Source organism: Hyphopichia burtonii (assembly GCF_001661395.1).
Source record: "Hyphopichia burtonii NRRL Y-1933 unplaced genomic scaffold HYPBUscaffold_2, whole genome shotgun sequence".
In the NCBI taxonomy this organism is placed as follows: Eukaryota; Fungi; Ascomycota; class Pichiomycetes; order Serinales; family Debaryomycetaceae; genus Hyphopichia; species Hyphopichia burtonii.
The window spans coordinates 1,033,195-1,052,285 of record NW_017963729.1 but is presented as its reverse complement, the minus strand read 5'-3'; the positions used below and the strand labels follow the sequence as shown (position 1 = coordinate 1,052,285).

The window sequence follows — 19,091 nt, the reverse complement described above, 5'->3', positions numbered from 1 at the left end:
TATATCAAATATTAGTATCTAAACAGGACTATTAAATTGATCAACATTTCTATAAATCTATAAAGTTATAAATCAGGTACATCGATTTTTTTACCTTGACAATAATTAGAGTTGATGATATTTTTACCGATATCATAACCAAATTGATCTTGTAAACCGGTATAACCAATTAATAAAGCTTTTAAATTAATTGGATAATTGTTTTCATTCAATAATTTAGATAAGTCATCTTCATATAACTTATTTTCAGTTAAATCAATTTCGATTAATGAATTATGATGTATGCCATTTACGCCATGGCCAAGCATGTGGAAATTAAAATTATTTAATTTATTATGACACAAGTTAATTATTTTCAAATTTGAATCCCTAGTAAAGGTTAATTGAACGAGTTTGATCAAGTTGATCGAAACGTCTAAGACGTTCAAATTTGAATTTAAATTCAATTGAATTTTTTTAAGCTTGTTATGGGAAAGATTCAAAAATTTTAAATGTTTCAAATTTTGAAATTTTTTCGAATCTACTGATTCAATCTTGTTATGAGATAAGTTTAAAGTTTCTACTTTATCTGGGAATGTAATTTGTTTAAGACATGATTCAGTTAGTTTATTATTAGCCAAGTTTAAATATTGTAAATTTGAATCATCTTCAAAAGTGATCTTCTGAATCTTATTGATATCACATCCATTAAAACTTAATTCGACTATAGTAGAGGGAAACTTAACATTCTTCAAGTTTGGTATATGGCAGTCATCAAAGTTTAATAATTTCAAATTTCTTGGGAATTTGAATAATTCGATTGTGTTAAATTGATTATAGTTTAAGTATAAAACCTGTATATTCAATTCATCTCCATTCAGATTATGAGATAAGTCGATTGATCCCTTCAATCTATTTTCTGTCATATGTATGGTATGAACCAGCGAGGGTAAGTCTAAACATGAGTTAATATTTGGTATGTAATTGGAACCAATACCTAAATTAACTAATTTTTTGGGAAATTTAATGTTTTCCACACAAGTAAGTTGATTAACCTCTAGAGATAAGATTTTTATTGAATCAGGGAATTCAATTTTATGCAAGTTTGAACCAATTCCGGTGTTTGAAAGTTTACAAAACGTTAAATTTGACGGTAATTTAATTGGTTTGGTTTCGGTATCCCAGTTAATTGGATTATCAGCTATATTTAAATAAGTCAATGTTGGGGGTAAATACGGTAACACAACTCTTGAAAAATTAGTAATGTTATTATTGGATAAACTGACTTGTTTTAATTTTGGTGGTAATTTCAAACACGTAATGAAACTTCTATGGAAACTCAATTCTTGTAATAAGGGGAAATTAGTTATATCCCAAATTCCATTATTACCATCATTTTGAATATTTGAAATTGTTAGTTTTTGCAAATTATTAATGTTATTTAAGAACTTGAATATATTCATTTGTTGACAAGTATCTGCCCCCCAAATTTTTATTAGTTGATTATTTGAATCAAGTATATTTTCGATATTGATATTAGTTAAATTTGGTAAATTTGATAAAATCATTCGCTCCAAAAAACAATTCAGAAAATCTTTCACTCTTGATAATATTAAAGTGTCTAGATTAGTTGGAATTGCATAATTCATCAGTCTACTGTTGATAATGCAATTCCCTAATTTTAAGATCTTTAAATTTATTGGTAACGACTTATAAAGTATGATCGGTTTATTATTATTATATCCATTACAATTAGGATGCAAAATTAAAGTATCGATCAATAAATTTTTCCGGAAACTCGATTTGAATTTAACATTAGTATTTTCAAATCTTATTTTTTGCAAATTTGGAAACTTGGAAACATCAAATTGAAAGTCTCCAGTATAATTTGTAATTGATATATGGGTTAATGTGTTGGAAACATAATCCGATACTTCTTCAATGATCTGGGTGAGGTTAATCAAATGTAATATACCCGGGTCAAACTCTAACTCGATATTAAACCGTAGATTCATCTCATCGACTTTATTAAGACTAATTTTTTTGAATATACTTAAAAATTCAAATATATCCATCAAATTCCAGATATAATACGTTATTGTTAAGGGATACTGTAACTCAACCCGAGTCCCAACGTATTTAACATAAAATTCAATCAAATCTTCAATGTCTTCAAGCTTCTCCAAAAATTCTAAATTCTCCTTATCCAAATAGCCATTCGAAGGTACCATCATATACATCTCGAAAAAAGTCAATTGCCATACCCTGTTAGTATACGCAATATTCTCACTGCTCATCCTCTTCATTATGGCTTGGGTAATTGAAGGATTCTCTTCAATAAATTCATCATTACTAACTAATTTAACAAAGTCATTGATGCCCATACATCCAAATATATCATCCAAAATATCCGACGGGAAGTTGTCAATCGTACTTTTATATCCTAGCTCCTTATCCATCTTCCCCTTTCCATAATAACTATCCCCTAGCCGTCAACTATCTTCATCTATTCTATCAGCTATAAATTTTTCAATTCCTATCGCTTACGGCCTATCCGATACTCGGTCCTGCCTTACATCCGTCTTATGTAAGCGCTGATGTCAGCACGCGACACATGGTGTCGCGTGCTATCACCCCTCGACACACATTCCCCATTGGGCTTTACGCCGCAAACCCCAAGTGGGAGGGTCGTGTCCCGGTGCCGGGCCCACCCCCTCTCCGATAAGAACATCAATTACATCAACAGTTGTTTTGGTTGGGAAGATACTGGGCGGGTATTTGTTGAGTTCAACTACTACTTGTATCAGCTTACCAACTTATACTTCTTATACCTCACTGCTTATACTTTTCAAACTTTAGTGCTTACACTGCTTATAAACCGCTGCTTGTACATCCAATTAGTCGAGGAAGCTCATTGATCCTGCTTGGTTCTTGTTTGTTTCGTTGCAATCGATTAACTTTCAGTTGGTCAGTTATCAATTGATCATTTTATCAATTGAGTTTATCAATCGCATTTATCAATTGAGTTTATCGATCGAGGAAGTGTCTATTGTGTATAATGACTATGCCTTCTCCGGATTATGCCACCACGTCCGATAAGACAAAGATCAGTAGAATCTTGACCACCCCGAAGAAAGGGTATAAGTTGGGTACTACTTCTGCTACTTGGAATAAGTTAAAGTCGGCTACTGCTGTTACTACTACAACAAAGGAATCCAACAAGTCGGATGATTCTGATTCGGATTCGAATACACACGCTGACCCTTCGGCGGCTATCCCACCAGCTGAAGATGTTAAACGTGATAATATCACCATGATTAATCCAAATGGGGACTTGGTCATAGTGTATCCTTATGCTTTCATATTAGAAGTGTGGAGCTGGTCTCAACAAAATTCTTGTAAATCGAAACTGGATGATACCCTTTACTTAAAGTTTCAACACAAACTCTTAGAAGATGATGAATTTGATGAACATCTGTACATTGAGTCAATTCTACTGGTTGGTAGTTCCTTGTCAAGTGACGGTACTTATATTTTGGTGGTGAAAGAAGGGAATAATCGTAAACTTTATGTAGAGGTTATTGCTGACGAGTATTTCCAATTGTATATTCCTGATCAAATGAATGGTTCTCAATTAACTATTAAATTGAGTGAACAATTTTTCATTGTATCAAATATTCAAGGTTATATGATGGTTTACAAATTTGAGATAACTGCAGATGGTCGATTTACTTCATCTCGTGCTAATTCCGATTTTAAACTAGATCATTTAAAATCAGTTTCAACCCAGCCTTTTTTAGCAGAAGATCCAAAGCTAGATATAGAAGATGGTATGGTTTTAATGAAAACTTCATGTTTTGATAATAAACCCATTTTTGATCTTGTTGGTAGTTGGTTAGTATATTCTCCAACAACAACAGAATATAATCATATGAATAATTTGAAAAAAAATCATAATGAATCAAGAATGTTTACTCCGGTAAAGTTACCTCCACCTGGACCTTTGTTAAATCGGGTTTTATTAACTTTATCAAATACCGCATTAGATGGTTTATTTAGATTAAGTGAAATGGGTTCAAATAAATTTCAAAATTATATGAATAAAAATCGTCAAAATTCTAAAAAAACTAATAAACTGTCTTTAGATAAGGATTTTGTTATTTCAATGAATTCTGTTGGTAAAGCAATTGGTAAAATATTATATTCAACTGCTTCAAATTTAAATAAAAAATCAACAAAAAATAATGAGTTATGTAAAATTGTTGATTTATCAAATGGTAATACAATTTGTTTTTTCAAACCTCCTGGTGGTATTTCAAATTTATCATTAAGTCCTTATGATTTACAATTGGTAAATTCAAACTTACGAGGTGATAATTTTTATCTTTGGGATTTATATAAATGTCCTAATCAAATTTCTTTAATTGGTAAATTTTTAAGAGGTAAAACAAGTGCCATTATCAAAGATATCTATTGGTTTATTAACACTACTAAAAATAATTTAAATGGACATATGATTACAAGTAATAATTCAGGCTTTGGGTGCATTACTAAAAAATCAGGTTCGATTCATTGGTATAACATAAATTATTTATCCTGTGGTAATTTAAATAATAATTTACCAAATATTTTGGGTGCTTCTTCGATTGATCAAAGTAAATTATTCAACAAGTCAAATTTCTCCGATCTGTGGATTTTATCATCTTTCAAATCAAACAAATTCATAACTATTCCAACTCTTGAAGAATTTAAATTTAATCAGTTGGCAGTAATCGATAATAAAGATCAATTAAGATTGATTTCTCCCTTGAATGGTGCTTATGGTTATAAATTCCAATTACCTAAAAACCCAGTAAATCCAATAATTTCAAAAGATTTTAAATTTTCTTGTGAATCACCTAATACTTCACAATTAGAAAATGATAAAAATAATGTTATACCACTATCACAAACTGAAATTGAAACTTGTGCACCCTATTTGAATTTAATCAATAATCCTCTTATTGAATTTTCTACTTTTGACTTCAAAAATGATGGTGATTTAAACAATTTTATAAATATTTATGAAAACTTTGGTGAATATATACCCACAAAAGTTATTGATTTTGATAATAAACAAAAATCACAAATGTCTGATCAAGAAACTAATGACTTACTAAATCAATTTAGTGAAGGTTTTGACATAGAAGATGACCATACTACTCTTAATGATAATGATACTAAAGATAAAGCAAACGATATAATGACGGAATGATAATTAAAATAGAATGACTCTTTCACTTCAAACTTCTTTTGTATACGAATGATTTGCTCTTTTTTCAATCTTTTTCTATCATTTTTTTTTACAAATCAGCAAATATTATCAAATTTTTATTAAATATACATTATTTAATGCTCAAGTAACATTGGATGAATTGAAATTAGATTTATCTCGTTCTGAAAAAGAATACTATATTACTTCTTCCACTAAAAATACAGTAAATCACTTTTATAAATTTAAAATATAATTCTTAAAAGTTCTAATACAGCACCACCACATACTAAGAACAATAAAACAAACAACCAAGTCTTTGAAACAGGGAACTCGACTTCTTCTTCTTTTTCTCTTGGTTTACCTTGTTTATTTAAGTTTTTTTTAGCAAATTTAGTATTTGCTTGTCTTTGCTTTGGAGTTTGCAATGCCTATGATATGATTTACATTAGTATGAATATTTTGAAACTTAATAGTGATTCTAAACTTACCATTATGAGGGTTTGTTGATGAGTTGATGGGAATATTTGAAAAATAAAAAAAAAAGCTAAAGTTTATACATCTATACTCTCCAGTTTTCACTTTTTTCTCTAAAATCAAAATCAATCAAATTACGACGTGTTATAATTGTTTAGGCGCGATCAATTAAAAAAATTGATTAAAAAAAGATCAGCTAGCGCCGCCTGGTTTCGATCCAGGGACATCAGGGTTATGAGCCCTGCGCGCTTCCACTGCGCCACGGCGCTGATTCTTACAAACTTTTTTAGGACCTAATTTACCTAGTTGGCATTTGTTTAGGCCAAATTTGAAGTAATGCCACTTTTTCATGTTTTTGTTTTTCTTTATTTAGGGGTTCTTATGAGATATTTTAATACCTTATCATTTATTAGTTATGATTTAGGAAATATTCATCTAGAAACTGGTCTTATTGCGTGAGAAAAGTCACAATTTTTAGGTTTATAAACTCTCTCACTGGTCCACTAACATGCCCTGATTGATTTGAAAACCTATCGTTTCTTAGCATTACGAGTAAATAAAAAATGCTTAATCACTGTAAAGAGATATATGTAATTAGTCAAAGTTTTCCCAGATTTATTGGCTTGCCATGATCTTTAGAGACTTTAAACTAAATCTCTCTCCGCTTTCGGCTTTCTATCGTATAAAATCTTTCCCTATGGTTTGAAGGGCGACATTAAAACCTTCAAGAACATTCAAAAGCGAATCAAAGCGTACCCAAGGTTTCAGTCGCTGAGGGACATATTCGCTGCATCTCCTACGAAAGATCAAGAGATGTATGAATTCGCAGCCATGCAAAACAATCGGCAACATGCCACTGAGTGACAGATTAGCATTGAGATAATTCCTTAGTTGGACTTGTTGTTGGGTTTTTAAATAAGATCTACGTCAATCGATTCCATACTCAATTATTCAATATATTACTTAGCAAATCAACGCATATGCTGGAAGTTATTGCATTCGAACTATTTCTTTCCATAATGAATTTGAAAGTGACAATCATCAAGTGTGCCTAAGTTTCCAAAAGCTGGTTAGAACGCTTTTACTCGACACTTGGCTTACATCTACTCCAACGGTCATTTTCTGAAACCTATTGATGGAAAAGTCATTTTTTTGCTTGAAAGAGTCTTTTGTATAAACCTAAGTTGTTACATAGGTAAGAAGTGAACCGAGACTCTGTATATGAATATCAATCTAAAATATTCATTTTTTACAACTTTTCGGAATTTTTCACAAAAAGTTCAATTTTTACAAAAATGTTTGCTCCAAAAAATTATTACAGAATACATTGCCAAATTGTAGATATTAAGCAAGACTGTGGCCACCTTCATAGTATTGGGCTAGTCAGGCTACATACACTTACAGGCCCCAGTATATGCTTAATGTTTTCATCTATTTGGAATAATGATTTGAAAGCAGAAGCAAAAATCGACATGGTCTGATAGATGCGGAAAGATACCCTGGTCTTTACAGTGCGTAAGTAACTACACAAGTCGGAAACCTTAAATAGATTGCTAGTCACTACGACTCATCAACACCCAGCATAAGAATTCGATGGCAAATTGGCAAGTTGGAATTATAACCGACATTGCACGAAGTTAAAAGCAGGTGTAACTGTAATAGACGGTTGTAGACCCAAGTAGCTTCCACGTTTCATCGGAAGCCAAAAAAAAAACGATAACCTTATTAGAGGTTTTTTCGCATCCATAAATAATTGCTGCATCGACGTTTTAGGACTAGTATAACCGAAAGTTTAATACAGCCAACCAATGGAAGGAATCCAAAGCAAAATCCGGGAAGAACCAGTTGAAGTACCAAGCGAATTGTTCAAAAATGGTAGCTTAGTTGAAAAGACGACTAAAAAATCTTGAGACAAAAGCAGCAACAAAAAAAATGCTAAATAAAGTTAGATTTTGTGAAGAAAGTTATACGATAAGATGAAGGACCAACGTAAACAACGGTGAACATATGGTGGGGGGCATAAAAATAGAAAAAGCGCAACCGTTTAGAATCCGACCTGGTAACAAATCTATTAATAATTCGACATAATTGACAGATCATACAAACAACTATTTTTTGCGACCACATTTTTTGGAAATTTTGCATCAATAATAGGAGATCAATAGCACACGAACGCTTGGATAGTGATTTCTATATGAAACCTATACGAGTAAGTGGTGGTTCGAAAAGTATATAAGGAGGAGATGATTCCAAGGAATTGACATATATATTTTTTTATCATCATCAAAAACACTAATCAATTAAAACTAAAAATGAAATTCTCTACCATCTTATCTGCTGCTGCTGCTTTAACCTTTGTTAACGCTGAAGTTACTTCCAAAGCCAACTTCGGTGTTGTTACCATCCACTCTGGTTCTTCTTACCAATACGGTAGCATCAACAAAGATTCCGATAAACTCTTAGTTAATGGTAAAGGTGATGCCGTTACTTTCAACTTGAAAAATGGTGAATTAACTGACCAAGACAATGCTAAAATCGCTCCAGGTACTAATGGTTTCCTTGCTACTTCTTCTAAATCCGACACCAGTTTCTCTGTTAAAGACGACAGATACTTAGTTTACAATGGTCAAGACTTCTACGCTTGTCCAGATGGTGGTAACACTTACTTATCCACTAAATCTTGTGAAAACGGGGTTAGTGTTGAATTATTAGCCCAATAATTTAGTTAGCAGTGTAGCTTGTGGCTACTCCTAACTTTATTTACTTTTGTTTGCTCTGAGTGTATAGTCAATATAACCTTCAAACAACTCTTCTGTAATTACTCGATCTGTTAATGGCTGCAAATAACCAACCCGACAACAATTACAATACAATTACAATACAACAACTACAATAGCAAACGCCTAACACACAACAGACAACTAAACAAAACAACTAACGGCCGACATCCAGAGACGGACAACTAAGCTAGTAGACACCAGACAAGCAAGCGCAGACTGCTTATGACAAACAGACAGACAGACAACTAGACACCCGACTCGACACCGACTGGATCCCCCGACCATAGGTACGGGTCTGCCTCGTAACCTACACACTGTTCGGTTCTCGGTAGAACAGCAGCTCCTCCAGCAGTTCGAACCGCTCCAAATCACATTCCCCACGCTCCCGGTTGTACCTCGGTTGAATGCTCAAAACAAATATAAACTCATCATCTTGCCAGATTGGCTAGGCTTTGACAGTTGAGATTGTTGATCAAATTATTGGCTATTGTATTGGTATTCAGATACATAGACTTTTGGTTGGTACTGGTATTGATATTGATATTGCTTGATATTTTGAGATATTGTTGATATACTTCTTAAAACAGTTGTTGGTATTGATATATTACTTAATAGTTGATATATTGATATATTTGTTGATAGATTTGTTGAATAGGGTTGCTCGGTAAAATTGTTGGCCGATCAGATCTTAGATTTTGCACTTTGTTAGATCTCGCACATTAATTAGCTAATTAATCTACTTGAAGTTTCAAATTAGTAGGGAATTGATTTAAGATGACCCAACCATTGATCCAAGAACCAGCTCATCAGCTTTATGAAAGCTTGAAGCAAAATACTCCATTACCTCATGAAGAAAGTTCAACGGCAGTTGCCTTGCCTCATTCTAAAGAAGATGGGTATTCTCCCATTTATAGAAATCTCCATGCTTATAAGAAAGGATCCTTACTAAATGTTCCTCATGACTGTTTGAATACGTTGCCCAAGTTATTAAAAATGTCAGTATCGGTCAATGCTGATCAAAACTGTCTTGGTACAAGATTCCGTAATCTTGATGGCTCAATGGGGGCTTATCAATGGGAAACTTATAAAGAGATTGATGCTCGAAAGAAGAATTTTGGTGCTGGGTTATTTTTCATTTTGCAAAATAATCCTTTCAAAACCAATAGCGAAGCCCATTTAAAGATTGATCAACATTTAAATATCAAAAATGGTATGAATGAAGATTCTTTTATTGTTTCGCTTTTCTCTGCTAATCGTCGTGAATGGTGTATTAGTGATTTGGCTTGTTTATCTTATTCAATTGTAAATACTGCCTTATATGATACCTTGGGGCCAGAAACTTCAAAATATATTTTGAGTATTACGGAATCTCCTGTCATCATTTGTTCAAAAGATAAAATTTCCAAAATCATTGAATTAAAAGAACAATTTCCTCAAGATTTATCAAATTTAATCTCAATTGTTTCAATGGATAAGCTTGATTTTACTACTAATTCTCTGGAAGATCTGTTTTTACACCAACGTTGTTCCAAAAATAACTTAACTTTATTTGATTTTAATCAAGTTGAAAAATTCGGTGAAATTTATCCAGTTAAAGAAGTTGAACCAACTCCTAAATCTGTATATACCATCTCTTTCACTTCTGGTACCACCGGTTCCAATCCTAAAGGGGTTGTTTTAACTCATCAAAGTGCAGTTTCTGCTATCACTTTTTGTTATACTATGATTTCGGGTTTTGATGCAGTGGTTTACTGTTTCTTACCTTTGGCTCATATCTTCGAAAGAATGAATTGTTTATTTTCACTTTTCCAAGGGGCTCATATTGGTTTACCCCAACTGCCTTCTCCCTTGACTTTATTAGATGATATAAAAGAATTGAAACCAGAAATTTTATCCTTGGTTCCAAGAGTTTATACTAAATTAGAAGCTGCCATTAAATCAAAAACTATTAACAACAATGAAAAACCTTTATTACAAAAAATTTTTAGAAAAGTTGTTGATACTAAAACATCTTTACAATCAAAATATGATGGCGCTGAAGGTCGTCATTTAATTTATGATCGTTTTTCAAGTGTTTTACGTAAACAATTGGGATTTGATAACCTTCATACTTTTGCCACTGGTTCAGCTCCAATTTCTCCAGACACGGTGAAATTTATGAAGGCTTCTTTAAACACTGGTATGTCTCAAGGTTATGGTTTAACAGAATCTTTTGCTGGTATTTGTTGTTCTTTAACCTATGATGCAAACCCCGGTTCTTGTGGTCCTATTTCTGTCACTACTGAAATGAGATTAAGAGAAATTCCTGAAATGGGTTATCATGCAAATGATGAAGGTGGTCCTCGTGGTGAATTATTATTAAGAGGCGCTCAAATCTTTACTCATTATTATAAAGATCCTGAAGAAACTAGAAAATCTATCGATGATCAAGGTTGGTTTTATACTGGTGATATTGCCAAGGTTGATGCAGAAACTGGTCGTATGTATATTATTGACCGTGTTAAAAATTTCTTCAAATTGGCTCAAGGTGAATATATCACTCCAGAAAAAATTGAAAATACTTATTTGAGTCATAACCCATTGATTCAACAATGTTATGTCCATGGTGACTCTTTGAAAACTTTCCTTGTTGGTATTATCGGGGTTGAACCAGTAAGTATTAAAGCTTGGCTCTTTGATACCTTTAAAATCAAACTTAATGATGATTCAAAATTAATTGAAACTTTAAATGATGTCGAAATCAAAAAGAAGTTTTTAATTCAAATTAATCATACAACTAATAAAGTTTTGGGTGGATTTGAAAAATTACATAATATCTTAATTGATATTGAACCTTTATCAGTTGAAAAAAATGTTATCACTCCAACTTTGAAAATTAAGAGACCAATTGCTTCAAAATTTTTCGCCAAAGAATTTGAACAATTGTATGAACAAGGTTCTATACTTAGAATTGAAGATTCAAAATTGTAGAAGTTTTGAATAGTGTTTATTATAAATAGATTATTTATATATATATAAATTGATTTATTCGAAAATGCTTAGACGTATTTATATGGATTTAAAATACAATTTGGATCATAATGATTTTTGATTTCTTTAATCATCTTAATTTCAATATCAGATTTAGAATATCCAATATAATTTTTCTTTTGAAAGCCTAAACCATGTTCAGCAGAAATTGAACCTTTATGTTCTTTAATCCACTCATAAACAAATGGTTCCAAAGCTTTTTCAACTTCTTTATTATATTCTCTAACTGCAACGTTCAAGTGTAAATTACCGTCACCTAAATGACCATAACCAACAGCTTCAACAACTGGTTTTGAATCATCATCTAAATCAATCAATCCACGTTCACTTAATCTTTGATTAGTTGCTTCAACTAATTTGTAATAATCTTTTAAAGGTAATGAAACATCATATTTATAAACACCTCCCCAATGAGCAGTTGCTTCTGGTAAAGATTCTCTCCAATTCCATAAATTACGTAATTGAGTTTCATCTTGTGCAACAACACCATCATCGACTAAACCTTCTTCCATAGCATTACCTAAGAAAGTTTCTAATTTTTCATCATCATGTTCTTTGTTTGAACCACTAGTTTCAATTAAAATATAATATGGATAATCACCACTTTCAATTGGATAATCCAATTTTAAATATCTTCTAGTTAATTCTTGAGAAGTACCATCCATGAATTCAAAAGCTGATAAAATTTCTGATAATTCACGACGAGCTCCAGTGAAAACTTTCTGAACAGCTTCGTAAGAAGAGACTGCTAAAAATGCAACATTTGATGCTGCTGGTCTTGCTGGACATAATATTGATACTCCAGTGATGACACCCAAAGTACCTTCAGATCCAATGAATAACTGTTTTAAATCATAACCAGTATTATCTTTTCTTAAAGAATCCATTGAACTATAAATAGTACCATCAGGTAAAACTGCTTCTAAACCTAAAACAGTACCATGTAATGAACCGTATCTTAATAAACGTAAACCACCAGCATTAGTAGCAACAACACCACCAACATGACATGAACCTTTAGCACCCAAATCTAATGGGAAAAGATATCCTTTTTCAGCCAAAAAATTATCAGCATTTTCCAAAATAACCCCAGCATCAGATTTTAAAATACCACTAACTTCATCAAAAGATCTAATCTTATTGAGATTGGCTACTGATAAAATAATCTCATCAAATATTGGATTAGAACCCCCAACTAAACCTGTGTTACCACCTTGTGGTACAACAGCCAATTTCTTTTCATTACAGTATTTCAAAATCTCACTAACTTGCTCTGTGGTCTTTGGTTTCAAGACTAATTTAGATTGTCCTTTATACTTTCTCATCCAATCTTCATTAAAGAAATCCAAATCATCTTCATTGGTTATGAGGTAATTTTTATCTTTTAAAACAGATTCAAAGAATTTCAAATCAGAATCTTCCAATTTCTTAAAACGTTCATCACGTTTAACCTTATCACTATATGTTTCAGCAGTTAATGCAACGGTTTTGGTGGAGTAATTACGATTGACTCTTATACTTCTCATCATTGGAGAGCATTTTGGCCCACTACCACGGATAACCTGGGTTGCACCCGAACGCAAGCTGAGAGCTGCTCTTCTAATTCCTATCATATCTCTACTTAACAGCTTACCTTAAGAATCTGTGATGTTCAAAGGTATTCTTTGAATAGCAGCTTATTACTACTTATTTTTTTTTTCACTCTGGATCAATACTCTAAATTAATTGCAGCGAGTCACGTGCGGAACACTATTACACCCGTACACACCAAATATAAAGGTTGCAACAATTTTGTATTAACGCTATTTACATGCTCTACAACCTGTTCGCCTTTCGAAGACTATCGAATGAGGTGTTGACGATGTGCCTAAACCTCAGGGAACCAATTGGGTTCCCGTTGTACCAACGGGTGGCAATGACAAGTACATTCATTATATTGTTTGGAACTAGAACTTGTTCCAATATTCGTGACCCGGCACCTTTTTCACCATTATCTTTAAACCCCTGCTGAACATTGGAATAGCTTGTTGTGGTGATCACCGACGGCTTGTTTTTCTTTTTCCCCTTCGTTGGGGTTATTTCTTCCTCTTTCTGTTCGATCGTCCCACACCTCCAAGCTATCATATGAGGATGAGATGCCGACTTGGCAATATTCTTATGCTCACTCATAAACTGTTCTAGGATAATTGGTATTTCATCGGGATCAGTTAGTGGTGTATGTCTAGCTTGAAATCTGGACTTTCGATCTGTGATTATTTCCGATTCAAACCATTCTTTAATAACAGGAGCCGCATAGTATCTTCGCAGCCCACCTGGTGGGATATGGAGCCGGCCAAGGGTACATCGTAGCATCATAAGCGAAAGAAGTTGGTGTATTCGAAATTTAAACATCAGTTTATAACCCATTCTTAAGTGCGAGTGAGTGAGTACTAATTACCTCATCTCGACCAATTTCCACCGTATTCCAACTTCCCACTAGCTTTTCGAAAGTAAGCCATATCGTACTACAAGTCTATAGCCGTAAGCACCCAACCAGGTACTCGTTCCTTATACTAGAGGTTGGTTTGTGTAAGGTTTGTACTGAGTGAAAGAATCAAAAACAAGGGAAAAATTAGCTAATTAAAAGAACCAAAGAAAAAAAAAAAAAACGAAATGAAAATTCAAAATTTTCACTAACAAAATCAACTTTTAGACCAACTTTTATACCAACCATAAACGAAGCAAGATGATTTACTTGAAGACCTTGTTGAATGTCATAGATAACTCCGGGGCACAAGTGGTGGAATGTATCAAAGTGTTACGTCACGGACCAAGAAACTTTGCCAAAGTAGGTGATCAAATAACGGTAGTTGTTAAACAAGCCAGACCATTAAATGCTGAGATTACCGGACAATCGGCCAATAATAGAGTGAAAAGAAAAGATATATGCCGTGCTGTTGTTGTAAGAACCAAAGCTCCATTCAGAAGACCAGACGGTAGTGTTGTTAGATTTGATGATAACGCCTGTGTATTGATTAATCAAAATGGAGACCCATTAGGTACTAGAATTTCATCAGTTATCGCTAAAGAATTAAGAGATTTAGAATATAAGAAAGTCGTTGCTTTATCTCCAAAATCTCACTAGATTTATCAATTTTAACGTTTCACGAATAAAGCTTTAATTACAAAAATACTAGTATTTATCACTTTTCTTGTATATATTTGAATAAAAAAACTTGATTACTTAAATGCTGAGATACCAAGGTCTATCAGCGATATTAGCTCGTTAAGATTATTAACATTCGTAGACGTCATGGGAAGCGAATTGGCTAGTTGTTTAACCGACTCTAAAATTGACTGGAAATCTTGAGTGATTTGGGGACTCATCTTGCCAGATGCTTGGTCGAGGTCATCCCTAACTCCAACTAAGTTTTCCTGTGGTGATGATTCCACCTTCTCTTTCAATTCTTGCGGTTGATAACTTGATGGAAATACTTCGTTATTCTGTCTCGGAACCGTCCCCTCGTACTCCTCCAACATCAATTCAAGCTGACCGTGGATCTCGCGCAACAAGTCTCCAGTCTCCTTATCGCTATTCACTATTCTATCAATTCTGGTGGACATGATGTTCATGTTGGTTCCCTTTTTATTAAGAATTTCTTTGTTCTCGTCCAACAATCGCCGAAGCTCGTCAAGCTGGTTGTCTACATCGGTACTTGCTGATCCAGCAGCATTGGTCGACGGCGGCGTCAACATCTCGGTACTTGTCCAATCTTAGGTACTTGTCTAGGAATCTTAGAGTTTAGTCTTAAATACTGCTTTAGTTTTGTAAATATCACGGATGAGCATCCGTACCGCAGAGACTCTTTGACTCACGAAAAGAGTAAAAATTTTTTTTTGTTCCTTTGGCATTTTTTGAAAAAAAAAACAGAAAGCTGATAAAAGTGATCTTTTGATCTTTCACAACAGTTTTACACATTGCAACAATGTCTGCTGCTCCTGTCGAGAAGGTTGAGAAAAAGGTTGAGGACTTGTCCATCAAGGATGAGTCTAAACCTGAACAACAACAACAACAACAAAAGGCTAAACCATCCAGAAAAGAAAAGAAGGCCGCTGCTAATGGAGGAGGTTCTAACCCATTATTATTAGATCCTCAACCTGAATACATTGATTATCGTATCAAAATGTTCGACGAGTTGAAGGCTAAATATGATGCCGAAATTGCAGCCAAAGAACGTAAACCAATTCAAATTACTTTAAAAGATGGATCTATTAAAGAAGGTACTTCTTTTGAAACTTCTCCAATGGATATTGCTAACCAAATTGGTAAATCTTTTGCTGAAAGACAAGTCATTTCAAAAGTTGATGGTGAATTATTATGGGATTTAGAAAGACCTTTAGAATCTGATGTTAAATTGGACTTTTTAGATTTTGAACATCCAGAAGGTAAAGCTGTCTTTTGGCATTCATCTGCTCACGTTTTAGGTGAAGCTACCGAATGTCATTACGGTTGTCATTTGTCTTATGGTCCACCAACTGACGATGGTTTCTTTTATGATATGTCTATCAATAATGGTGAAACTGCTGTTTCTCAAGCTGATTTTGGTAATTTAGAAAAAGTTGCTACTAAAGCTATTAAAGAAAAACAAAGATTTGTTAGATTAGAAATGACTAAAGAAGAATTATTGAAAATGTTTCATTATAATAAATATAAAGTTCGTTTCATTAGTGATAAAATCCCAGATGGTACCTCCACTACTGTTTATAGAAATGGTCCATTAATTGATTTATGTGTTGGTCCACATATTCCTCATACTGGTAAAATTAAAGCTTTTAAAGTTTTGAAAAATTCCTCATCTTATTTCTTAGGTGATGCTGCTAATGATTCATTACAAAGAGTTTATGGTATCTCATTCCCTGATAAAAAATTAATGGATTCTCATTTGAAATTCTTGAAAGAAGCTAGTGAAAGAGATCACAGAAAAATTGGTAAAGAACAAGATTTATTCTATTTCCATGAAATGTCTCCAGGTTCTTGCTTCTGGTTACCTCATGGTACTAGAATCTATAATACTTTAGTTGATCTCATGAGAACTGAATATCAACAAAGAGGTTATGATGAAGTCATTACTCCAAATATGTATAATACCAAATTGTGGGAAACTTCTGGTCATTGGGCTAATTATAGCGAAAATATGTTTTCTTTCGAAGTTGAAAAAGAACAATATGCCTTAAAACCAATGAATTGTCCAGGTCATTGTTTAATGTTCAAATCAAGAGAAAGATCTTATCGTGAATTGCCATGGCGTGTTGCTGATTTCGGTGTTTTACATAGAAATGAATTTTCTGGTGCATTATCTGGTTTAACTAGAGTTCGTCGTTTCCAACAAGATGATGCTCATATTTTCTGTACCCAAGATCAAATTGAAGAAGAAATTGGACGTGTCTTTGATTTCTTACAAAAGATCTATGGTCTTTTCGGTTTTGAATTTAAAATGGAATTATCTACTAGACCAGAAAAATATGTTGGTGAAATTGAAACTTGGAATAACGCTGAACAAAAATTAGAAAACGCATTGAATAAATTCTTAGGTCCAGGTAAATGGGAATTGAATCCTGGTGATGGTGCTTTCTACGGTCCAAAAATTGACATTGTTATTAGTGACGCTTTAAGAAGATGGTTTCAATGTGCCACTATTCAATTGGATTTCCAATTACCAACTCGTTTTGAATTAGAATTCAAGACTGATAATAATAAAGAAGCTTCCATCTCTAGACCAGTCATGATTCACAGAGCTATCTTAGGTTCAGTCGAAAGAATGACTGCCATCTTAACTGAGCATTTCAAGGGTAAATGGCCATTCTGGTTATCACCAAGACAAATCTTGGTTGTCCCAGTTGGGGTTAAATTTTATGATTATGCTCAATCATTACAAGAAAAATTAAGTAAAACTTATGGATTCTATGCTGATGTCGATCTTTCTGGTAACACCTTACAGAAAAAAGTTAGAAATGGTCAAATTTATAAATATAATTTCATCTTTATTGTTGGTGATCAAGAAGAACAAGAACAAAGTGTTAACGTCAGAAACAGAGATATCCAAGAAGAACAAGGTAAGAATGCTACCGTTAAGTTCGACGAAGTTCTTAAGCAATTACTTACTTTAAGAGAAGAAAAGAGAAGCGATAACAAATTAATTTAAATATAATTGGCATGTTTTATGGATGTGAGTCAATTAGTTAGTAATTTAATGGGGGTTTGTTTGTATTTAATTTGTTTTTTTTTTCTTTTTCTATTCTTATGTTTGTTCAGTAACACATTAAGTTATTCTTAACTAATAACTCATTTATCGTACCATTTGAATATTTATATATATGTATATATATATTTTTGAATGTATTTAATTAGTATACCGAAAAATTGTAACAGACCCGTACCCCTACCAATTTGAACAACAAAATGTTTAACGTTGAACTAAAAATCTACAACCATATAAACACCATAGCCAACTTGTATCACACCCACCAGTACACTACGAAGATGGATGCTTTTAGCGATTCAGGTGAGCTTTACACCATTAGAAACCAATTCTATACCAACCAACATAATAAGGTTAGAGGGTATTCTTTAGACCAGTTTTCCAGTGAAAATCAATTGAAAGTTTTAGAATATCAAATCAGATCCAGTATTGCATTAGAACAAGATGCTTCGAAATTAATTGATGAAGGAAAAGTTAAATTTGCAGATAATGAACAATTGTTTCAATTATTAAGTGCTTGGAATGATTTGAAGTCATTTGGAACCGATGATTCAACATACTTTGATGATATTAAGAAAGCCGAATTTGAATTACAAGCAGTTTTAACATCTATATACCTAGTTAGACAAGAAAAGGATATTGATCAAGCAATTAACTTGTTAGTTGAATATATTGATTCTAAGGGTAACTTTGACGAATTAGAGCCTTACTTGGTATTGATTCAATTATACTTATCAAAGGGAAATTTCACATCTGCTAATAAGATTTTCAATGATTTCCAAAAATTCCCAGATCACACTAGAGATAGTATCATTTACCAAGTCTTAGAAAGTTGGATATATTCCCTTAAAGGTGAAACTGATAATATAAATAATTCTTATTATTTTTATGATGAATTATTATCAACCGATTTTGATGATGATAATCAAGGTCATTTCAAGATTTTAAATGTTTTATTTGTTTTAACATTAAAGTTAAAGCATTATCCTGAAGCTAAAGAGTTGATTCAATCGATCAATGCATTAAATTTGAAAACACCAAACGGTGATTTTATTGCCAATCAAATCACTTTAGATTACTTGGATAATGATGGGGCTAATGTTGATAAATTGTTAGAAGAATTGAAAACAGTTGAACCTGAACATCAATTAATTGTTGATTTGAACGAAAAAAATGATGCTTTTGATGAAATCGTTGGTAAATATAAAGTAAGTGCTTAAATAGTTGTAAAATATACAGAAAACATTAGAACAATTCATTATCTATTAACTATATAAGAGCAATGGTGAAATTTTTTTTACTTTTTTTTTTTTTTACTTTTTCATTTAATCACAA

The 19,091-nt window shown here is 32.7% G+C and overlaps 11 protein-coding genes and 1 non-coding gene across 12 annotated transcripts; 6 read left to right on the top strand and 6 right to left on the bottom strand.

Moving 5' to 3' along the window:
- Window positions 1–65: 65 nt before the first annotated feature.
- HYPBUDRAFT_238661 (leucine rich repeat protein) lies at window positions 66–2,472 on the bottom strand (the record flags this gene model as incomplete). Its single annotated transcript, XM_020223230.1, has 2 exons — window positions 1,429–2,472; window positions 66–1,305 (listed from the first exon to the last, which is right to left on the bottom strand). The coding sequence occupies exons 1-2, from the start codon at window positions 2,436–2,438 to the stop codon at window positions 66–68; spliced, it is 2,250 nt and encodes a 749-aa protein (XP_020077869.1). The 5' UTR covers window positions 2,439–2,472.
- Window positions 2,473–2,759: 287 nt separating this feature from the next.
- On the top strand, window positions 2,760–5,233 carry HYPBUDRAFT_160641 (uncharacterized protein; the record flags this gene model as incomplete). The annotated part of the gene is made up of 2 exons (XM_020222499.1): window positions 2,760–5,015; window positions 5,076–5,233. Exons 1-2 carry the CDS (start codon window positions 3,038–3,040, stop codon window positions 5,231–5,233), a joined length of 2,136 nt encoding a protein of 711 aa, XP_020077868.1. The 5' UTR covers window positions 2,760–3,037.
- A 145-nt stretch (window positions 5,234–5,378) lies between these two features.
- On the bottom strand, window positions 5,379–5,750 carry HYPBUDRAFT_191453 (uncharacterized protein). The gene is made up of 2 exons (XM_020222945.1): window positions 5,722–5,750; window positions 5,379–5,661 (listed from the first exon to the last, which is right to left on the bottom strand). Exons 1-2 carry the CDS (start codon window positions 5,722–5,724, stop codon window positions 5,476–5,478), a joined length of 189 nt encoding a protein of 62 aa, XP_020077867.1. The 5' UTR covers window positions 5,725–5,750; the 3' UTR covers window positions 5,379–5,475.
- Window positions 5,751–5,904: 154 nt separating this feature from the next.
- Window positions 5,905–5,976, bottom strand: HYPBUDRAFT_t40. The gene has a single exon. It is a non-coding gene; the product is annotated as a tRNA-Met (tRNA).
- A 2,032-nt stretch (window positions 5,977–8,008) lies between these two features.
- On the top strand, window positions 8,009–8,427 carry HYPBUDRAFT_10229 (uncharacterized protein; the record flags this gene model as incomplete). The annotated part of the gene is made up of 1 exon (XM_020218186.1): window positions 8,009–8,427. The coding sequence occupies exon 1, from the start codon at window positions 8,020–8,022 to the stop codon at window positions 8,425–8,427; it is 408 nt and encodes a 135-aa protein (XP_020077866.1). The 5' UTR covers window positions 8,009–8,019.
- A 617-nt stretch (window positions 8,428–9,044) lies between these two features.
- FAA21 (medium-chain fatty acid-CoA ligase) lies at window positions 9,045–11,457 on the top strand (the record flags this gene model as incomplete). The annotated part of the gene is made up of 1 exon (XM_020223229.1): window positions 9,045–11,457. Exon 1 carries the CDS (start codon window positions 9,262–9,264, stop codon window positions 11,455–11,457), a length of 2,196 nt encoding a protein of 731 aa, XP_020077865.1. The 5' UTR covers window positions 9,045–9,261.
- Window positions 11,458–11,525: 68 nt separating this feature from the next.
- AIP2 (D-lactate dehydrogenase) lies at window positions 11,526–13,043 on the bottom strand (the record flags this gene model as incomplete). Its single annotated transcript, XM_020218330.1, has 1 exon — window positions 11,526–13,043. The coding sequence occupies one exon, from the start codon at window positions 13,041–13,043 to the stop codon at window positions 11,526–11,528; it is 1,518 nt and encodes a 505-aa protein (XP_020077864.1).
- A 179-nt stretch (window positions 13,044–13,222) lies between these two features.
- HYPBUDRAFT_152117 (YigZ family protein) lies at window positions 13,223–14,092 on the bottom strand. The gene has a single exon (XM_020220847.1). It carries the CDS (start codon window positions 13,921–13,923, stop codon window positions 13,333–13,335), a length of 591 nt encoding a protein of 196 aa, XP_020077863.1. The 5' UTR covers window positions 13,924–14,092; the 3' UTR covers window positions 13,223–13,332.
- A 150-nt stretch (window positions 14,093–14,242) lies between these two features.
- On the top strand, window positions 14,243–14,690 carry HYPBUDRAFT_165506 (mitochondrial 54S ribosomal protein uL14m; the record flags this gene model as incomplete). Its single annotated transcript, XM_020222707.1, has 1 exon — window positions 14,243–14,690. One exon carries the CDS (start codon window positions 14,243–14,245, stop codon window positions 14,639–14,641), a length of 399 nt encoding a protein of 132 aa, XP_020077862.1. The 3' UTR covers window positions 14,642–14,690.
- A 17-nt stretch (window positions 14,691–14,707) lies between these two features.
- On the bottom strand, window positions 14,708–15,274 carry HYPBUDRAFT_152116 (uncharacterized protein). The gene has a single exon (XM_020220846.1). It carries the CDS (start codon window positions 15,250–15,252, stop codon window positions 14,737–14,739), a length of 516 nt encoding a protein of 171 aa, XP_020077861.1. The 5' UTR covers window positions 15,253–15,274; the 3' UTR covers window positions 14,708–14,736.
- Window positions 15,275–15,442: 168 nt separating this feature from the next.
- On the top strand, window positions 15,443–17,849 carry THS1 (threonine--tRNA ligase). Its single transcript, XM_020222944.1, has one exon. It carries the CDS (start codon window positions 15,483–15,485, stop codon window positions 17,697–17,699), a length of 2,217 nt encoding a protein of 738 aa, XP_020077860.1. The 5' UTR covers window positions 15,443–15,482; the 3' UTR covers window positions 17,700–17,849.
- A 188-nt stretch (window positions 17,850–18,037) lies between these two features.
- Window positions 18,038–18,976, top strand: HYPBUDRAFT_105376 (coatomer subunit epsilon; the record flags this gene model as incomplete). The annotated part of the gene is made up of 1 exon (XM_020218404.1): window positions 18,038–18,976. The coding sequence occupies one exon, from the start codon at window positions 18,038–18,040 to the stop codon at window positions 18,974–18,976; it is 939 nt and encodes a 312-aa protein (XP_020077859.1).
- Between the last annotated feature and the right edge of the window lie 115 nt (window positions 18,977–19,091).